The sequence below is a fragment of the Miscanthus floridulus genome, chromosome 1, assembly GCF_019320115.1.
Source record: "Miscanthus floridulus cultivar M001 chromosome 1, ASM1932011v1, whole genome shotgun sequence".
NCBI classification, from domain to species: Eukaryota; Viridiplantae; Streptophyta; class Magnoliopsida; order Poales; family Poaceae; genus Miscanthus; species Miscanthus floridulus.
This window is the reverse complement of record NC_089580.1, coordinates 201214687-201235965: the sequence shown is the minus strand read 5'-3', so window position 1 is coordinate 201235965 and position 21279 is coordinate 201214687. Positions and strand designations below refer to the sequence as shown.

Genomic DNA, 21279 nt, shown 5'->3' with positions numbered 1-21279 from the left:
GTTAAGGACCGACCGTTGCATTGGATGCTAGGCAAGTCGCAAACTTATTATCCCGAGTACATACTTAGGTATGGGCACAGAGAAGACTTGTTGCTCTCTTATCATGGGTTCTAGCTCTTTTCGGACCGACTAAGTGGAGGCGGGGATGGTGGAGATCCTTGCACCACACTGAGTCCGGGACTTAGGAATGGGAGCTTGGAGTCCAAGTTTGGACGGGGACCTGAACCTTAGGACAGGAGGGTGATGGGTTGGTCCTGCTTGTGCTTGGTGTACAAGCGGGGCATGTGTTTTTGGGATACTCAGCTAGGGGCATTGGTTCGCGAATCACCGAGAAATCCGGTACGAATTGTCTAAACTCTAGCACCGTAGTAAGAACTGAAAGATGGAAGGTGACGAAATGGAACCGATTGCTCAACCCTTGCTTGAAAGTAGAACAAGTACTTACATAGAATGGTTAGATAATCAATTAACCATGGCTACTAATAATAATATAAATAAGGACTCACTATTAGTATTGCTTTTTGCAAAAAAGAAACCAACAAACCATAAAAGGTTTGCATATCCCTGGGAGTTAAGAAATTATTCCTACTAGTCGGATAAGTCTTATGAGTACATTGTGTACTCAGGGTTTATTTCCCCTGTTGCAGGTAATGCTTGAGGAGTATTGTTGTGTGAAGGATTCTTCTATTGGGCACAGACGGATCCTTATTCTTTGTTGATAGTTGTTTATTTTAATTCCGCTATTTAATCTTCCGCATTCTAACTTTAGAAATGTAATAATATAATTTTAAGAACTCTGGATGTATGAAATAGATTAAGTATTATAACTCGTTCTCATTATTGGATCATTGAGAAAAAATATAGATCTTTCAGGCTCTCCCTTGGGGTGTGCCCGACGAATACCACCCGCTATAGCTTGCTTTCGGGGTACTTAGTGTCTAGTGGAAAATGAGCGCCTCCGTAAGTGTGTTATTTCGAGTGGTTCTACCACACCCGATTAAGAGAAATTAACGATCATCAACGATAATCCGTCTAGACAATATGGGATGTTACTACGGTATCGTCCGACCCGTGAAGGGGTGAGATCCATCTCGCCCAACCCCTCAGGGGTCAGCTCTGCCTCGCTCGCTCCGTTGGATGAGGGGACCGCCTTGCTCGATCCCTTGAAGACGGGCTCCACTTTACTCAATCCCTCGGGCGATGCCTCTGTCTCGTCCGATCCCTCAAAGGTGGGCTCCGCCTCACCCAGTCCCACAAGGGAAAACACCGCTTCGCCTGATCCCCGGGCGAGGGCTCCGCCTCGTTCGACCCTCTAGTCAAACGTTCTACCTCGCCCGACGGAATCCCTCGCTGCTCCCGGTCGTCGTAGGACCGAAGACGCAGGACCCATGATGGACTCCTGTGACGGGAGTGCTAGGACTATTTCACCAACCACGCGTACTGCCATGCCTAGGATTGGAGGGCAACTGCGCCGCCCCGACAGGGAAGAGACCCAAGTCACGATTGGACCGCAACGCCGGGGTGTTCCAATAGTGTCAGACGGGAGCGTGACACATGACCAGGAACCGTCTCCGACGTCGTCCACAACGACCAATGGGGCTCACGCAAAGGAAAAAATGGGAGACGTGGGAGGACCGAGAGAGACAACTTTTTCTTTTCTATCATCGGTTTTCTTCTCTCCTCTTCCTCAATGTAACCAGCCTCACCCCTTGGTCTATAAAAGGGAGATGAGGTGCCCCTGCTTAGGGACATCGCGCACATCGCGTACACCACGCACCAAACGACCAAGCCTCTAGACACTCGCATTTCACATAGAGACTTGGGATCCCACTCCCTCTCTCACCCGTTTGAACCCCCTACTCTACCACCGGCGAGCCATGTTGGAGGCCGTTCCCGTGGCCGACACGCTTGAGTGTAGTAGTGATTCAAATAGGACTTCTACATCGTTGCCCGCAATCTGTGGACAGTTAAAGAGTAGCGGTAGGGGCGTTAGGCTAAGTAAATTCGCCGCTGCCGGTGTTGCCGTGGCCCGACCCCATCGTGGCGCATGGCCACACCTATGCGCTGCACCATTTTTAGTGCTTGAGACCTCGATCGATTGAGCTTTGCTCGTAGAGTGCTAGGGAGGTGTCGGTTGAGGCCGAGGAGGCCCGTGCTCGTCGGCGTTGGCCAAAGATGTTGTGCCTCTGTTAAGTTCCGGCTAGAGACCTTAAAACGTGAATTCAAAGTTAACCGGGGGGTTAAGTGCAAGCGTCAGAGAGAGAGAGTGAAATAGTGGTAAGGACCGCGGGTTCATTTAGCGGGAAGCTAGGGTCTATTTTGCAAAATTGTCTACGCGCGCGTGGGTCTCCCTGCATTGGGTTGCTGTCACGCATGGGCTGAGCCACGTGGGCCGCGCCGGTGTGCCGCGCGTGCGCGCGCGGGACGCTGGAGTGGGCCGAGCTGGTCGCTCGTGGGCCGTGCTAAGGAAATCGATTTTCATTTTCCAGTGGCTTAACAAATAATTATTCAATTTAGTTTTTAGCTGAACTTTGAAAATGATAGTAAATATTGTAGGTATCCAAAAATAGTGAAACAAAATTTGTTAGGTTCACAAAAATGCCATCTATCCGTTGATGTAGTTAGTTTATAGTTAGCTGTGATAATGATAGGTTCATAAATTCAATTTAGAGAGCTTAGTATTATGTAGCTTAATATTTGTAGGATTTTTTGTGGCAAATCGGTGATAGCTTTAGCCATAAAATTTTTACAGTAGTCTCAATAGATTATTATGCGCTCACTGTAATTTTTGTAACTCTAGAGTAGGTGGATAAATAGAGTAGCTAGAACTCCCTGTTTAATCATATATAGAGTAAATCGGTATTAAGAGTAAGAATACCTTTAGTGCTAAGGTAATATATGTTATGCTTCATACTTGTTAGTGGTAACAATAGGTAACTTAGCACCTTAATCGGTAGAACTAGCTTAGTAGCTTGATAGACGTATTTTTATTTTAAGAGTTACTGTTGCTGCATTACTAAGTGTTGCATCATCATTTCATGCATGTAGATTATGAGTTGATATAGTTCATGCCCGTGGACGCACAGGACTATGAGGAGGCCATTGAGGAGTACAAAGAGGAGATCCTCGTGCAGGAGGGAGCCCCAGAGCCTTTTGGTGCTGACTTTGTTGACCCACCTCCTGCCCAAGGCAAGCCCTGGTGCATAACCCCTATTTTTGAATGATTACTGAACATGTATATGATGTGCATTTATATTACAGGCATTTTATAAAAACTACATGCATAAGTATATCTATCTATGAGTCCGACTAGTATAGGTCGAATAGCTGCTATGCTCAGGGTATCGGTAGCGTGAGTAGCCTGCCGTTACTCACAATAGGTGATAATTATGATCACTCATGATAAAATAGTGGAAAGAAAAAATGGTGATCGGGCAGGGATATGTTTTGAGTGTTGGTAGGTGTAAGAGGTTGTGTCCTACGGTCAACAGGGCATATTTTGGTTATACTTTTTCCCTGTCTATGTCGGTTAAGGACCGACCGTTGCATTGGATGCTAGGCAAGTCACAAACTTATTATCCCGAGTACATACTTGGGTATGGGCGCAGAGAAGACTTGTTGCTCTCTTATCGTGGGTTCTGGCTCTTTCCGGACCGACTGATTGGAGACGGGGATGGTGGAGATCCTTGCACCACACTGAGTCCGAGACTTAGGAGTGGGGGCTTGGAGTCCAAGTTTGGACGGGGACCTGAACCTCGGGACAAGAGGGTGATGGGTTGGTCCTGCTTGTGCTTGGGGTATAAGCGGGGCATATGTTTTTGAGATACCCAGCTAGGGGCATTGGTTCACGAATCACCGAGAATTTCGGTACGGCTTGTCTAAACTTTAGCATCGTAGTAAGAACTGAAAGATGGAAGGTGACGAAATGGAACCGATTGCTCAACCCTCGCTTGAAAGTAGAACAAGTACTTACATAAAATGGTTAGATAATCAATTAACCATGGCTACTAATAATAACATAAATAAGGACTCACTATTAGTATTGCTTTTTGCAAAAAGGAAACCAACAAACAATAAAAGGTTTGCATGTCCCTGGGAGTCAAGAAATTATTTCTACTAGTCGGATAAGTCTTGCGAGTACATTGTGTACTCAGGGTTTATTTTCCCCCATTGCAGGTAATGCTTGAGGAGTATTGTTGTGTGAAGGATTCTTCTGTTGGGCACAGACGGATCCTTGTTCTTTGTCGATAGTTGTTTATTTTAATTCCGCTATTTAATCTTCCGCATTCTAACTTTGGAAATGTAATAATATAATTTTAAGAACTCTGGATGTATGAAATAGATTAAGTATTATAACTCGTTCTCATTATTGGATCATTGGGAAAAAATATAGATCTTTCAGGCTCTCCCTTGAGGTGTGCCCGACGAATACCACCCGCTGTAGCTTGCTTTCGCGGTGCTTAGTGTCTAGTGGAAGATGAGCGCCTCCGTAAGTGTGTTATTTCGAGTGGTTCTGCCACACCCGATTAAGAGAAATTAACGATCATCAACGATAATCCGTCTAGACAATATGGGATGTTACTACGGTATCGTCCGACCTGTGAAGGGGTGAGATCCATCTCGCCCAACCCCTCGGGGGTCAGCTCTGCCTCGCTCGCTCCGTTGGATGAGGGGACCGCCTCGCTCGATCCCTTGAAGACGGGCTCCACTTTACTCAATCCCTCGGGCAAGGCCTCTGTCTCGTCCGATCCCTGAAAGGTGGGCTCCGCCTCGCCCAGCCCCACAAGGGAAAACACCGCTTCGCCTGATCCCCGGGCAAGGGCTCCGCCTCGTTCGACCCTCTAGTCAAACGTTCCGCCTCGCCCGACGAAATCCCTCGCTGCTCCCGGTCGTCGTAGGACCGAAGACGCGGGACCCATGATGGACTCCTGTGACGGGAGTGCTGGGACTATTTCACCAACCACGCGTACTGCCATGCCCGGGATTGGAGGGCAACCGTGCTGCCCCGACAGGGAAGAGACCCAAGATGGGAGCGTGACACATGACCGGGAAAACGTCTCCGACGTCGTCCACAATGACCAATGGGGCTCACGCAAAGGGAAAAATGGGAGACGTGGGAGGACCAAGAGAGACAACCTTTTCTTTTCTATCATAAGTTTTCTTCTCTCCTCTTCCTCAATGTAACCAGCCTCACCCCTTGGTCTATAAAAGGGAGACGAGGTGCCCCTGCTTAGGGACATCACGCACATCGCGTACACCACGCACCAAACGACCAAGACTCTAGACACTCGCATTTCACACAGAGACTTGGGATCCCACTCCCTCTCTCACCCGTTTGAACCCCCTACTACAAGCACTTGTTAAGTAACATGAGCGATCGCAACTGGACGTAGGGACATTCTGTCCGAACCGGTATAAACTCTTGTATTCTCTCAGCAATCCATCCGAGACAGATGCGCAAACACAAATTTACTAGCCGGTGACTCAAAACACCGACACACATCATGAGTTTCACCTAGCATTAATCTAGTCTTGATATTTTCTTTAATTTAATTGCTAAATATAATTGGTTAATTCCAATTAAATTCAACATCGGAGACCTTCCAGACCATTCATGCTTACTGCATCTGTCTAGGATTCCATATAAAAGCAGCCGCCGCGGCGCCCCTCTCGGCCTCTCCTCACCGCCCAAACCCTAAAATCACAAATCCCGCCCCGCCGCGCCTCCCTGGCTCTCGCTCTCGCTCTCGCTCAGCACTCGCTCCTCGCTCCGACTCCGACGCCACGTCGACCGTCGTCTCAACTCATGGAGGATTCGAATTCGACGAGGCGTCGAAACCCTAGGCGCGGCGGTCCTCCGCCGCCCGCCGCCGGCCTTCCACTCGGCGTAACAACCCCCCTCGAGCCGCTAGGCCCGCCACCGCCCCCACATCGGCCTCCCCAGCCCCTCCGGCTCCGCCCGCACCTCCACGGGCCTATCCACCCCCTCCTCCGCGATGCCCTGCCACTGCAGCGACCGTCGATATTTGGAGACTGCGCAATGATAAGCGAGGCTATCGTCACATAGTCCTATCTAACAAACTTAGCTGTGTTCTCGTGAGCGACCCTTCATCAGATAAGGTCCGTATGGACTGGGACGCATTATTTTAGGTTTTTTTGATGTTGGAACCGTTTGATTTGGGAGTTGTTTTTGCAGATGGCGGTGGCGCTGAATGTACCAGCGGGTTATTTTTCAGATCCTAACGATCTTCAGGGCTTGACAGAACTTCTTCGTAAGTTCTATTACCCTATAACCAAACGGGGATTTCTAATATCACCTGAGATCTGTGTTGTTTAGTGTTATATGCACTTTTTCTTCGATTTGAACACTTTCTCGTTTTTCCAGACCATGCTTTGCTCCGCGGGAATCCATCCTACTCTACTTTCCAAAAATTTCTGTCAGAGGTATGAGTTGTATTTATTTTTTCATTTTTTTACAATATGTGATCTGAAAATATTATTGCAGTGGCAGAGGTTGGGTTTTGGCATGTATGTTTCTGAATTTTTGTGTGGTGGACTAAGCAGCTATTAGGTGTTAGGTTGGATGATGTCACTTCCAATTTTTTTGATGGCAGAATCATCTAGTTGTCAGTCGTGTTTGCCGCACATTGTTAACACCCTTCCAGTGAGAAATTGGTAGGCCAAATGAAAATAAGGTATACTTGGTCAGTCAAGATTTAGTTATGATATGCATCTATAGTTTGGGTTCAGACTTCTACTCTTGTACAATATGTATATTTGCTGTAGTTTTAGTTCATGAATTCTTAGAAGACCGAAGCCAAAGTTCATACAACAACAACAACAACCGAAGCCAAAGTTCATGAATAGTAAAATTGTCAGAATACTTCTGTTTGATATTTTTCATTTAGAATTGATTGTAGTTGCACAAACTGCATTTAATGTCTTTAACTGGGCCTTCGTCTTCAGTTTGAGCACTATATGGCAACAGGTCTATGAATCAAATGGAAAAGTTGGGCATGACCTTGTGTTCCTTGTTTACATATGAATGCATGAAGTTCTTGCGTAAACTGTAAAATGCTACCTGGTTTGTAGTTTTGCTGGCCCTTGCACCATAGTTGCCTGAACATGTACATGCGACCTATTGATATGAGCGGGGAAAGAGCAGTAAGAGGTGACAGGAGCGTCGTAGGCGTCGCACGGGGCGCGGGATACCACGCCTAGGAGATCAGCATGAGTTTATCCTTAGTTTGTTTGATAAATATTAGGAGTTTGTTAGGTGAGATGCTAGGAGATTTAGTAATTAACACACTTGGATTGTATTGTGGATGATTTTAAGGAAAGAAGAATCTAATTCCTCCTATTTCACGCAATAGGGCGCCAAGAGGAACCACTTCGCCCCTCAACCAATTACGACTACCATCTCCGTAGTTGGGCACCTTCTATACTCCCTACTCTACCACGTCCCCTCCCTCACAGTAACTTGAGGTTATGAACACCTGAGCATTAATTGGGACCTCGAATTTTGATAATCAATTTCTTGATTCTTCAGAATAAATGTCTTTGCTATTATTTCTTCTTACTGACATTCAATTCAAATTCTCAAGTTCACATGTAGAAGTATTACTATTTTTTGGCAAAGCCTCCTCCCTTGGCCCTCACCCTAACTTGAGGCTATGAACAAGTGATGAAATTTTTATAATCAATTTCTTGATTCTTCAAAATAAATTTGTTTCCTATTATTTCTTCTTATTAACATTCAGTTCAAATTCTGAAGTTCATATGTACAAGTATTATTGTTTTTTTGGCGAAACATGTCTGGACACAATGATGGTATGCTGGGTGGTCCATCATCCACACAGATGATGTTTCATATGTTCAGAGTTTTAGTCGTTAGTTCTGTTGAATCTTTTCATGTCTGCAAAATAAATGCGCTGTTTGTGATGAACTACTTATCCAATGTCTATTCTGCTGTATTTGTTTTAGACGTTTACCGCTATTGGATTAAGTTGAACTGTTCTTTTTGTAGAATAATGGTGACATCAAATCAATGATTCTCGCAGACAGGGCATACTTTTGTGCCGATGCTAGCACTCGTGTCTTTGAAGACGTACTTGCTGGGTACATGTCTTTATTTTTTTAAATCTTTTATTTTCTTTGGTTTTGAAATATCACAATCTAAATTTTTATGGTTTCTTACAATTCAGATTTGCAGGATTCTTTCTGGAGCCATCTTTCTCTTGTAATTCAAGTGAAACCGATACAAACTCATACATCGATGAAAAAACTTCAGTTTTAGATAATCTGCAAAAATACTTGACAATACCACAAGTTCAGACTTGGTTTGTATTTTTCCTTTCTCGTCTGATCCATGATGAATTCCTGTACTGTTGCAACATGCTTTCAGCTAACAACAACAACAACAACAAAGCCTTTAAGTCCCAAACAAGTTGGGGTAGGCTAGAGTTGAAACCCATCAGAAGCAATCAAGGTTCAGGCACGTGAATAGCTGTCTTCCAAGCACCCCTATCTAAGGCTAAGTCTTTGGGTATATTCCATCCTTTCAAGTCTCCTTTTATTGCCTCTACCCAAGTCAACTTCGGTCTTCCTCTGCCTCTCTTCACGTTACTATCCTGGCTTAGGATTCCACTACGCACCGGTGCCTCTGGAGGTCTCCGTTGCACATGTCCAAACCATCTCAACCGGTGTTGGACAAGCTTTTCTTCAATTGGCGCTTCCCCTAATCTATCACGTATATCATCGTTCCGAACTCGATCCCTTCTTGTATGATCGCAAATCCAACGCAACATACGTATTTCCGCGACACTTAGCTGTTGAAATGTCGTCTTTTCGTAGGCCAACATTCTGCACCATACAACATAGCAGGTCTAATCGCCGTCCTATAAAACTTGCCTTTTAGCTAAACGTGGACTAATTTTAGACATTTTATTGTATATATCTAGGAAACCTGTGGTTGGCTCTAGAAAGTTTGAAGGCAAAAGGTGTTGAAACAACACTGTTTCTTAGAGAATTCTATGAGTCTCATTATTCAGCGGACGTGATGAGTGTTGTTATTTATGGATCAGGTTTGCTGCCAAACTCTATATTATTCGCATCTTATTACAACTTTATTTTATTTTTTTGTATTTTCAGGTAGTCTTGATCACATGCAAGAAGTGGCTATAAAAAAACGTTAGTAGTTTGAGACAATCAGATTCAGAAATGAAGCACTATCCACTCCTCATGAGTTTGTGTACAGATGATACTTTTCAGGTTTGATATCGTCATTTGGTATAATGGTATCAGTTGCATTTTGGCGGTTGAGTTCTTTTATTTTATGGATTTCTTTTGGATGTTAATATGTAATGTGTAACAACAAGTCAATACTTATTCTAAAAGTATTAATGGTTTGTTATATGTATCCATAAATACATATTATTGGTTAAAATTTCCATGATGATTTTTTTTTATATATGTTGAAATACTGCTACTAATTGATTACCCTTTTACCCTTATCTAATAGTTGGCTGTGCGGGTTCTTTATAATTTTCAGCGCTGTGTAGATCTTTATACTGAAATCCTTATGAACTGATTGCCATACCTTGATCATGTGGAATTAATGGTTCATTGGTGTTAAGTCTTTGTGATTGGGGCTGGTGCGGTATAAGGATTTGAACTTACTGTGTTAAGTACATGCCGCTGCCATGCTGATTGTTTTGGCCTTTTTAGTGGTTACACATAATTTTGCATCACTATTGTTGTGAAAGATCCTGTCTTGTTTGGGTCCTTCAATTGTTGGTCAATGTTCTTGCATTGAGTCTTCATTCATTGTACAACTTGCAGATTCTTGTTAAAGTACCATCCATGGATGGTAGCAAAGCCTTGCGTGTTCAATGGCTACTTGAACACAGTTCAAAGAAACCTGAAGATACTGATGCTGTCAAATACATTCTGCACGTCTTTAACTTCAATATTGAAGGCTCATTATTCTACACATTGGAGCATGTCAAGAGTATGTTATTTGCAGATGTACCATTCTCTTATATGCTATTCTTGTGTTTTCTAGTCTAATTTTTTATCCCATTAACAAAATGGAGCTCTAAAGCCCAAGCTCATGAAACCTTTTCGCATTCGGAATTCTCATTCTTGTCGCTCGATATTACACTGACTGATGAAGGAGTGGGTGAGTTGTATTTTTGTCTACCATCTGTATACTGATTTTTAGAGTAATGAGCTAAAAACTTGATTATGATGGGATAAGTCTCTGTGTTGGCTGGTTTTTGTGGGGCTGCAACATATGGTCCTTGTGGCTGCATGGTGGTTTTGCTACCCATCAAAGACAACATCCTTGACTGGCTAGGATAACATCTTAGCATCTAGGACAACATCTGTTTTAGGACAACATTCTTGACTGGCTAGGACAGCATCTTAGCATTTAGCATCTTGTCATATGCTTGGCTGACTAACAGCCTATAAATATGTATCCCTAACCCCTATAAATATCTATCCCTAACCCCTCAGGTTGGCATGACATTTTGTGGAGAAATAAACTAGAAAATTGCCCCAACTCCTAGTGTCATTCAATCTCGATGAGAGTAAGAATTCTGCTATTATCAAGAGTAAGAATTCAGCGACTAACATCTGGTATCGGAGCCGTACTATCCTGTAGCCTGAGCATCTCCTGCTCATTTCCTTTCCCAGCCTCACAACAGCCCCAGCTGGGAGCAGCAGCAGCTCTGGCCACTCCTGCTCACTCCTCTCCCTCTGCGCAGCTCGTCTGAAGCATCCCTCTCCCCATGCAGCAGCCCCTCGGTAGCGCGTCATGTCCGCAGGACAGTCTCAGCGCTCGGTCGCCTCGAGCACGCGACGTCGGCAGGAGGCCGAACTTGCCGCGGCAGAGGAACACGAGCGAGCGGCGGCAGAGACCGCTGCGGCGGCGGCAAGGGCGTCGAAGCTGGCAACGGCGGAGCTGGCAGCAGCCAGAGGCGAGGCGGAAGCGGCGGCGGATGCAGCGCGTGCGGCGGCAGCGGACGTTGAGGTTTTGCGTGGCAGCATTAGCAGCTCAATTTCTGCTGATGACAGCGCCGACGTGGACCCTGAGCTGCTGGTGAGGGAGGCAGCGCGAGCGCGGGCGGTGCAGTGGGCAGCCGCGCACGCCGAGCGCGGCGGTAGCCCAGACAGGCGTGGACAGAGTGTTGAGACGGAGAGTAAAGTCATCAACATCCTCACCTGGCTTGAAGGCCTGGTTCTCCCACTCCTTGCGAAGTGCTTGCAGTGTGGACTTGCGGGCGCGGTCGCTGCCGATGCGTGCCGCAACGATGGCGTCCCAAGCCTCCATGACAGTCCGCGTGTTGGTAAGCAAGAACTGCATCTCGAACGGGAGTGCAGCGATGAGGGCATCCAGCGCCCGTCGATCATGGTCGTAGTCGACGTCGCCGTATCGGACTGCCTCCCACATGTGCCGCACCTGGAGCTTTGCCCTCATCACCGTAGCCCACTCGACGTAGTTGGTTTTAGTGAGGGTAGGCCACCCGTCGCCGGGGCCGACGTCCTTGACAACAGCCTGGAGCCCGTGGTAACCACAGTACCGATCGGGGAGAGAGAGCCACGCTGCCTGTGAAGGCTGCGCTCTCCATCGACCCGTCCACCACCGTCGCCGTGCGCGACCCCTCCAGGAGCGCCACCGCCGTGCGCGCCTCCTCCAAGAGCGCCGTCGGCGTGTCCACGCCTGTCTGGGCTGCCGCCGCGCTCGTGGGCGTGCGCGGCTGCCCACTGCGCCGCCCGCGCTCGCGCTGCCTCCCTCCCCGGCAGCTCGAGGTCCGCGTCGGCGCTGTCGTCAGCAGAAATGGAGCTGCTGATGCTGTCGCGCAAAACCTCGACCTCCGCTGCCGCCTCATGCGCCGCTTCCGCCGCCTTCGCTCTGGCTGCTGCCAGCTCCGCCGCAGCAGTCTCTGCCGTCGCTCGCTCGCGTTCCTCTGCCGCGGCAAGTTCGGCCTCCTGTCGACGTTGTGTGCTCGAGGCGACTGAGCGCTGAGACTGTCCTGCGGACATGGCGCGCTACCGAGGGGCTGCTGCGTGGGGAGAGGGTTGCTTCAGACGAGCTGCGCAGAGGGAGAGGAGTGAGCAGGAGCGGCCGGAGCTGCTGCTGCTCCCAGCTGGGGTTGTTGCGAGGCTGGGAAAGGAGATGAGCAGGATATGCTCAGGCTATAGGATAGTATGGCTCCAATACCCGTTGTTAGTCGTTGAATTCTTACTCTCATCGAGAGAAGATGACACTAGGAGTTGGGGCAATTTTCTGATTTATTTCTCCACAAAATGTTATGCCAACCTGAGGGGTTGAGGATATATATTTATAGGCTGCTAGCCAGCCAAGCATATGCTAAGATGCTAGATGCTAAGATGCTGACCTAGCCAGTTAAGGATACTGTCCTAAAACAGATGCTGTCTAGATGTTAAGATGCTGTCTTAGCCGGTCAAGGATGCTCTCCTTGATGGGCAGCAAGACCACCATGCAGCTATAAGGACCATATGCTACAGCCCCACAAAGACCAGCCAACACAGAGACTTATCCCATCATTCTCCTCCTAAGTCTTGTGCGTCGTCTTGTGGAAAAGTTGAACCATCCCGGTCCTGGAGCAGAGCTCAAGGAACTTGATCCTCCTAAGAGGCTTGGTAAGCTGGTCCTTGGTGTTGATGTAGCTTGCCTTGATGCTCCCTTCCTTCAAACAGCATCGGACGAAGTGGTACCTCACCCGGATGTGCTTATTCCGTTCATGGAAAACGGGGTTCTTTGCCAGGGCCAGAGCGGATTTGCTGTCCATCCTGAGCTCCACCGCTCTAGTGTCTCTGCCAAGGAGATCACCAAGCAGTCGAGCGAGCCAGAGCGCCTGAGTTGAAGCGGTGGAGGCCGCTATGTACTCGGCCTCGCAGCTGGACAGGGCCACCACATGCTGCTTGACCGATTGCTAGCTAACGAGGCACTTGCCGAGGAGGAAGAGGATCCCGCTCGTGCTCTTGCTGGTGTCGCTGTCGCTGTACCCGACGAAGTGTGCCGCCCCAGGGCACCTAGGGTAGTAGAGGCCGTGGTCGAGAGTCCCCACAACGTAGCAGATGATCCTCTTCACAGCCTGCTGGTGCTCCGTCGTTGGTCGCTGCATGAGCCAACGGAGAACGCCAAGTCCGACCGTGTATGGGCGAGGTAGCGAAGGCTCCCCACAAGACGCCGGTACTGCGTAGCGTCTACCTCCTCCGTCATGCCGTCGCGGCTCAGCTTTAGTCTCTCCATCGGAGTGAGAGCTGGGTTGCAGTCGGTGAGCCCAGCTAGCTCAATGACGTGCTTGGCGTAGGCGTTTTGTCGAAGCGTGATCCCGGAGTCATCCTGGTACACCTCGATTCCCAGGTAGAAGTAGAGAGGCCTTAGGTCACTCATCTGGAAGGTGACCTTCATCTCTTCCTTGAATGCCGCCACCTCCGCATCCTTGGTGCCGGTGATCACCAAGTCGTCGACGTAGACACCCACCAGCAGACCATTTCCTCCACTGCTCCGTTGGTAGATGGCAGTCTCGTGCGGGCTTTACTCGAAGCCCATCCCCTTTAGCGTGGAATCCAACTTGGCATTCCACGTCCTCGGTGCCTGCCGCAAGCCATAGAGGGCCTTGCGCAGGCGGAGCACCTTGCCCTCCTTGTCGGGGATCGCAAATCCCGGTGGCTGGTGCACGTAGACCTCCTCCTTCAAGTCGCCGTTAAGGAACGCCGACTTGATGTCCATGTGATGAACACGCCAGCCCTTCTGGGCAACTAGCGCAAGGAGTCGCATGGACTTCATCCGTGCCACGGGAGCAAAGGCGTCGTCGAAGTCGACCCCCTCCTGCTGCACGAAACCTCGTGCCACCAAGCGAGCCTTGTGCTTGACGATGGCGTCGGCTTCATTCCTCTTCAGCTTGTACACCCACTTAAGGGTGATCGCGCGGTGGCCACGAGGAAGGTTAGCAAGCTCTCAGGTGCGGTTCTTCTCAATCGCATCCATCTTCAACTGCATCGCGGCGCGCCATGCCGCGTGTCTCTCGGCCTCAGCAAACGACCGAGGCTCGCCGTCGTCACACGCAAGGTGCAACTGCGCCTCCTGGTTGTGAGGCACCAGGGCACCAGTCCCGGCACCGGCTGGTTGCTGAGAAGGTTCTCCATCGTATGGTACCGCAACGGCTCGCCGTCGTGGTACGTGTCGATGCGCTCCTCGTCGTGAGAGAGCGGAGTAGCGAGCTCAACCGGGCTGTGCTCGACACGAGCTGGTGTTGGAGTAGACGTGCCCGGAGAGGTGTCTGTCGGTGTTGGAGTGCGTGTCGGTGCTGGAGTGCGTGGCGGTGCCGACTGTGGAGCCGGCGAAGAACTCATCGCAGCCGAGGTCTTGGCTGGAGAGCGTGGTGTTATTGGAGTAGCAGGCGCCGGAGTCGGTGGAGGCTCGGGGACTGGGGTAGACGCGCTCGTCGAAGAAGAGCTGCCTACTCCCCCAGCTCCCTCGAAGTTAGTACAATCATTCAGATAGAAAACACATTGAATTTACTACTATAGTCCTACCTTGACAACAGAGTTCCAGGTGCTCTCCAGAGGAGTATATTCATTTTTGTCGCGAATCATCAAAGTATCACCTGTCAAAACCTTGATACAAGAAGAATCTTTTCCACTCTCCAAAAGTACAAGTGGCTTCTCAAGCTGGAGAAGCTGGGCTTAGAAAAATCACAAAAAAATTGGTATTTACTGTAATTTTAGAAGAAAAAAAGATATAGAAAGAGATGTTGGCCCTCGGACTCCCTGCACAGGTGAGTGATCAGCTCACCTTCACCCCACACACACGGGTAGAGGTAGAATAAAGGGGAGAGAACAGAGCACTTGCACACAGCACTACGTAAGTCTAAAACTCTGATCTGATTTGCTTCATTGCAGTGCCTTAGTGTATATACATGCTAATAGTACCTGGTACACTGGAGGTTCTATTGTCATACCTGCTAGACAGCAAGAGATAACCAACAACTAATCTTATTCTGCAGCAAACAATCAAAAGGTAGCAGCAAATTATCTTACAAGGGAAATTACTTTTTTTTTATCACGGTAGCGTATACAACAGGTTTAATATAGTACTTGTACCTATTACCCAAAGCTGCCAAAAAAAAGTTAGAATGCGATGACTCGAAATGTAATCATTTCAAGCTGATTCAAAAATACTAACTTGCATCAAAGCCGGCGGACACAAGTATTATATCAGGTTTGTAATCTTGTGTTATTGGGAGAATGAGATAGTCAACGACGACACAGAAATCATTGTTGTTGACTAGTTGAGGCCAAACGACATTACAATTGTAACCTTTTCCGTCACCATATCGAATTTGGTGCTTTTTAAGTCCAGTTCCAAATGAAAAATAAGAAAAATTCATTGATGCATAAAGAACACTACTATCTCGTATAAAAATATCTGATGTTCCGTCAGCAAAGTGTATATTGAAATAAAAAATCATAATCTTCTTAAAGTTATACAGAAAAATTTAATTAAACAATATGTTAATAGAAAAGAATATATCATAACTTTTATGAATAGAAACAATAAATTAACAAACTGTAATTACTTACATATTCTTTTTGAAGATGTTTAGCAGCGATTGCAACATTTTAAAAAAATATGTAAGTAATTACAGTTTGTTAATTGATTGTTTCTATTCATAAAAGTTATGATATATTTTTTTCTATTAACATATTGTTTAATTAATCTTTTCTGTAGAACTTTAAGAAGATTATGATTTTTTATTTCGATATACACTTTGCTGACGGAACATCAGATATTTTTATATGAAATAGTAGTGTTCTCTATGCATCAATGCATTTTTCTTATTTTCCATTTGGAACTGGACTTGAAGAGCACCAAATTGGATATGGTGATGAGAAAGGTTATAATTGTAATGTCGTTTGGCCTCCATCAGTCAACGACGACGATTTCTGTATCGTCGTTGACTATCTCATTCTCCCAATAGCATAAGATTACAAACCTGATATAACACTTATGTCCACCGGCTTTGATGCAGGTTAGTATTTTTGAATCAGCTTGAAATGATTATATTTCGAGTCCTCGCATTCTAACTTTTTTTTAGGCAGTTTTAGGTGATAGGTACAAGTACTATGTTAAACCTGTTGGATAAGCTACCGTGATAAAAAAAGTTAATTTCTCTTTTAAGATAATTTGCTGCTATCTTTTGATTGTTTGCTGTAGAATATGATTAGTTGCTGGTTAGCTCTTGCTGTCCATAGTTGCTGTAGCAGGTATGACAATAGAACCCCTAGTGTACCAGGTACTAGTAGCATGTATATACATTAAGTCACTGCAATGAAACAAATCAGTTTAGAGTTTTAGACCTGTGTAGTGCTGTGTGCAAGTGCTCTGTTCTCTCTCCTTTATTCTACCTCTACCCGTGTGTGGGGTGAAGATGAGCTGATCACTCACCTGTGCAGGAAGTCCGAGGGCCAACATCTCTTTCTATATTTCTTGTCTTTTTTTTCCTTCTAAAATTACCGTAAATAACATTTTTTGTGATTTTTCTAAACTCAGCTTGAGAAGCCATTAGTACTTGTTTTGGAGGGTGGATATGACCCAGATGTCCTTGGAAAATGTTGTTCTTCTTGTATCAAGGTTTTGGCAGGTGATACTTTGATGATTAGCGACAAAAATGAATATACTCCTCTGGAGAGCACCTGGAACTCTGTTGTCAAGGTAGGGCTATAGTAGTAAATTCAATGTGTTTTCTATCTGTATGATTGTACTAACTTATTTCTACAGCTTAAGGAGTTGCTACAACCATATTATCAAGTCTTGGTGCAAAAATACCAGCAGAAGTTCTATCCTGCTATGTATCTGCCCATACCGTACCAGGGGAAGTCACGGAGTGAGCAGCCTGCAGGTAATGTTTCCTTGTCAGTTCTCCTACTTTTGCCTTTGAATTGTATTGTAATAGCGGTTAATATGGTTGTTGTTGCTTCTAGTTTTGTGATTTTGCTATTTATTTGTCGAATTGATGTTTCGTGGTGAGAAAATCTCATTTTTTGCGGGTTAGTTTAGAATTTTGCATCGTCGCAGTTCTGGATATTGAAAACATCTAGTTCTGGATACAAAAAAAACCTCTGGCATGCGCCTCTCGTCCTCATCAACTATCCTCAACAAAACAATAAGGGGCTGTGAAGCTCTCAGGCAGTCCTCAACTGACTTCCAAAATTCAGTTGAAAGGATAGTGTCATGCACTTTCTATCCTGCTTCTATAGTTGCCAATTTGGACTTACAAATAGGAATTTCAGAGCATCCCTATGACCCTATGAGTGTGCAGGCTACGCGAAGTTTCCTTTTGTAAATCATTCTTATAACTTAGTTAAAGGGCGTACCCAGTGCAGAGAGCTCCCGCTCTGTGCGAGGTCTGGGGAAGGGTGTCATTGGACTCGAACCCGGGACCTTTCGGTCACAGGCGGTAAGACTCTACCGCTTGCACCAGGCCCGCCCTTCCATTCTTATAACTTAGTTGTTTGCCAAATTTGCAATGGTTGATGTTTGAACAAAGCAGGGTGGGTTTCTATTCAAATTTTCTAGTTCAATTTCATTTTTGAACAGTTAGAAATTGTTTCCAACGTGCCATAGAGTCAAACAGTTTTTGTGTCTGCTGATGAATTCCTCTTCTGAATCTGTGCAGGAGCTGTTCTTTTTCCAGAAGAAGGCCTGATGGTGGTGAAACTGTTGGTTTGATCTCCCAACCACAGTGGCCCAACGGCCACTTGGGCCTTGACCTCGCGCCCTGATCGGGGGCGCCCAGTCCATCTATGGCTGGCGGGCCCCCGTCACACTGCGCATTAAATAGAGGTGGGGTCGGCGGCTCTCAGTACGAGGTTCGTCTGAGCCGTACGCCCCACTTAGAAACCCTACTCCGATCTAACAGAGGGGCGCAGCCAGTGACGGGAAGCACCGCCGCCGCCACTGCACTGCGCCACCACGGTCTTCACCGCTACTCCGACCGTCGCTGCCGTGTGCAGATCTTCATCGATGAACCAGCGAAGGCAGGGAGCTCCTAAGACGGTCAGATGCTCCTACTCTCTCTGTCTCCTACTCCCGAAGGATTCTCTAAGTCACTAGTTATCCCAAATAGAAAAGAACTCACCCACTGGATCCGCACCTAGATGATCTAAAGCGTACTAACAGAAACAAGTCCAACCCCTTTCCTGGTGGGGGGCTCTGAACGAGGAGCTGAGCTCCATGTAATAGGATTGATCGTGGCATTACCTTATCCTTGGCTGTGTGCTTGCAGTTTAGAATAACTTTTTGGTGGAAGCTGACTTTAACCTGTTTCCGGCTGGAGCAGGTTTGCGTTCTGGGATATTACTGTGCTGTAAACTGTTTGGATGGTGGCAATTTGCCCATCAACTCTAAAAAAAATTTGTGCAGGACACCAAAAAGCATCTGAATCTGTGCAGCGCACCAAAAAGAAGAAGGATAAGCTCAAAAGATTACCAAAATGAAAACGGATAAGCTCAATAGATTCTTTGATGTATATTCAACGTTTTGTGGAACCTTGTTTTGGTCTGAATGGCCAATTTTGTGATCTATGTTTAGTTCAGGTAGTTAAACCCAACTAGTGTAATGGCTTTTCAGAAGTACAGCAGTTGGTGCGCCTTGTAGTTAAGCCTTTCTATCGTAGTTGTATGTCAATGTGAGCCATTGATTTTTGTGTTCGAGTCACGTGTGATCTTTTTACCCAACTTGCAGTGTTCATGCAATCGGTTGTGGTTCTATTCCCACGTTGATTATGTCTATTCTATGTTATAAGTAGGCAGAACATTAGGGAATCTGGTGTGGTGTTTTGGAGAAAAAAAATGTGCCTGGCATGTTCCTAGAATATGTACATTGCTTGTTATCAAGAAGAGCTGTATCAAATCGTCTTTCAGTTAAGACATATAACAAAGCATAAAATAAAATTTATCTAGCTGTAAACTATTGTTGTCTCGTGGTATCATCTTAGGGTTAAGAAGGTCATGCCATGTAGCTTATTATGGAGGAGGCGATGAGATTACTCATGCAGTCATGCAATTTGATTTCAGTTGGGAAGTAAATAAAATAATAACAAATAACAAATAGAAAATGGTGTAATCTGTCTGGCTGATTTTTTTTGCCTTATTTAGCCCTCTTTTTGAAAAATAGTTACTTTTTGGATCCTAGGCTCGGCGAAGCATCACGGCGCCGAGGTCCCAGGTGTGCGCTAGCGTGCCTGCCTGCTTGCTGATGACGTGGCGGCAGACCTCGGCCCTCATTAACCGAACTTGCTCTAGCCGCCTCCAAACTCCGAAGAGTGACAAATTGACGAAGGCTATCGTCAGTGTTGAGATGGTGAAGCCATTGCAGCCATCTGCTTGTGCGCCGCGCAAGTGCACAACGGCGACGCTAGTCTGTTACAGTCCGTAGCAATTTCCTTTGGTGCTTGTCCATTGATCGCATCTGATCGGGGTACTTTCTTCCTAAGTATTCTGGTTTCTCTTTGCTTTATTCCCATATAACTGAGCCAATGCAACATGTATGTAATTTGTCTTCCATCGTATGCCTGAAATCCCAACAACTTTGTCATGTCCCATGCCTTTTGCACACCATGCAACGCCAACACTAGCTATAGCAATATCCAGGTGAAACATCTGAAACACTTGAAACATACTATGACAACATGGGCTTTGCTTGGACAAATGGAGGCACGCCGGCAGCGCATGGACCTCGCTGGACAGCAACGGCACGAGCAACTCGTCGGCGTGCGCAACCTCACACGAATCTCGTCCCCCTCACCTGCTTGCTAGAGCATCCGACGTGGAGGCTCGTCGGCTCGGTGGAGGCGGTTGTGGTGAGTGGGCCGCTGTGGCAGGAGGCATCGCGGTGGAGGCGGGTGAGACAGACTGGGCCCGGTGGGGAATGTGGCGCAGAGGAGGCAGCGCGAAGGAGGCCGCAGGGGATGGGGCACGGTTCTGTGGGAGCGTAGCGCTGCGGGGGACAGACGATGGCGAGGCGGAGTGGGGTGGACGGATGGGCACGGCGATGCAAGGAGGAAACGGCGCTGCGAGCTTCGAGGCTCGCGGACGGGACGAGCGGATAGGGTCACTAGGCGAGCGATATGTGCAGAAGTGAGGGGATGGAGGCGTCCGTCTATACGGATGTCTTCACGGTATCATTACCATATGATATATCTAGAATTTGTGTTACGCATGAGATCACTTTTTGATTGGGTCATAAACCCTCATACATTAGTAAGAATCTTGGACAATATAGTATTTTTATAATCAATATAAAAAAGGCCTGATGCTTAAACACAGTATCTCTTAAAAGACGAAATGTGCACCACTAGCGTATTATATTGCCACGTGCCCTTGGAATGGATTCAACGATGGTTGCACGGCACGGTCACGGCACGGGCAGCCCAGGAAAAATTGGCCCGCCCGTCTGGGCTTTATGAGCAATATAGGCCGGCTTCATCGGCCTGGATTGCTGGGCCCTGTGGTAAATAAACAAAAAGGTTCACCATTCCGCTCAGAGTCCCAGTTACTTTCCGGCCTCGTACTACGACTGTTCGCGTGGCGCTGGGTCCGCAAGGCAAAAAAACCCTACTCGGCTCGGCACCCCGCTCCCAGCCACCGCCCTTTGTTGTTAAGATGCTAATACTTGAGCCCACTGGAAAGATAAAAAATACTAATGATACTTTGCAAGTGCTGATATTGAGGACATCTTACATTGATGGACATGATTTATATTATCGCTGGAATTCCTTATGAATAATTACAAAAGGCTTTATGCTACAAGTTTCGAAGCCAGATCGAATGGATGTTTTTGTTGATTGGCTACTCTTAAATTAAAAAAAAAGCAGCTAAGGTCTGAATCCAAGTTCACACTAAACAGTCTTTTGAGTGGTCTAATAGAAGTGATACTGGAATTGGATTGTAATCCTTTGCCACAGACACTTATCAAGATCAAGGGCATGGATGACTCGAGGATATTCAAATCAACTACCAATAGAAGGTTAATTAACAGAAAAGATAAAGGGTGGTGCACTCAAGGAGGGCGCGGAAGCCACGCCGAGTTTTCTGGTTATTATTAGCGATCAGACAGCTGGGCCTAGAGACGCGCTGGATTAGACATGCTCCAGGCCCGTGTAAGGGGGTGTTTAGATCCGAGGCTTAAAATTTTGGATGTCACATCGGTACGTTACATGGAGATGTTATATGGGGTGTTTA

The 21279-nt window shown here is 46.7% G+C and overlaps 1 protein-coding gene across 15 annotated transcripts; it reads left to right on the top strand.

The window, feature by feature from the left end:
* The first annotated feature begins 5689 nt into the window (after nucleotides 1-5689).
* Nucleotides 5690-20322, top strand: LOC136450404 (uncharacterized). Of its 15 annotated transcripts, none has more exons than XR_010758349.1 (12): nucleotides 5690-6120; nucleotides 6197-6272; nucleotides 6386-6444; nucleotides 8027-8118; nucleotides 8205-8545; nucleotides 8640-8749; nucleotides 8854-8883; nucleotides 8961-9083; nucleotides 9151-9270; nucleotides 9841-10009; nucleotides 16817-16937; nucleotides 17715-20294. XR_010758349.1 is itself a non-coding variant. In XM_066450862.1 (12 exons), exons 7-12 carry the CDS (start codon nucleotides 9257-9259, stop codon nucleotides 18406-18408), a joined length of 429 nt encoding a protein of 142 aa, XP_066306959.1. In that variant the 5' UTR covers nucleotides 6195-6272; nucleotides 6386-6444; nucleotides 7374-7485; nucleotides 7605-8118; nucleotides 8205-8883; nucleotides 8961-9083; nucleotides 9151-9256; the 3' UTR covers nucleotides 18409-20322. The 15 variants fall into 15 exon arrangements, 3 of the variants coding, with proteins under 3 accessions (XP_066306951.1, XP_066306959.1, XP_066306967.1); XM_066450862.1 differs by lacking the exon at nucleotides 5690-6120 and adding an exon at nucleotides 7374-7485 and having other exon boundaries at nucleotides 6195-6272; nucleotides 7605-8118; nucleotides 8205-8883; ... (1 more) ...; nucleotides 18222-18273; nucleotides 18378-20322; XR_010758346.1 differs by having other exon boundaries at nucleotides 8640-8883.
* Nucleotides 20323-21279: the final 957 nt, after the last annotated feature.

Excerpts from the sequence above, each read along its gene's own strand:
- LOC136450404 (XM_066450854.1), top strand. The coding sequence starts at position 6,197 with ATGGCGGTGGCGCTGAATGTACCAGCGGGTTATTTTTCAGATCCTAAC. Across the intron at positions 6,273-6,385 it reads GGGCTTGACAGAACTTCTTC|ACCATGCTTTGCTCCGCGGG; the intron begins GTAAGTTCTATT and ends TCGTTTTTCCAG. Across the intron at positions 8,119-8,204 it reads TTTGAAGACGTACTTGCTGG|ATTTGCAGGATTCTTTCTGG; the intron begins GTACATGTCTTT and ends CTTACAATTCAG.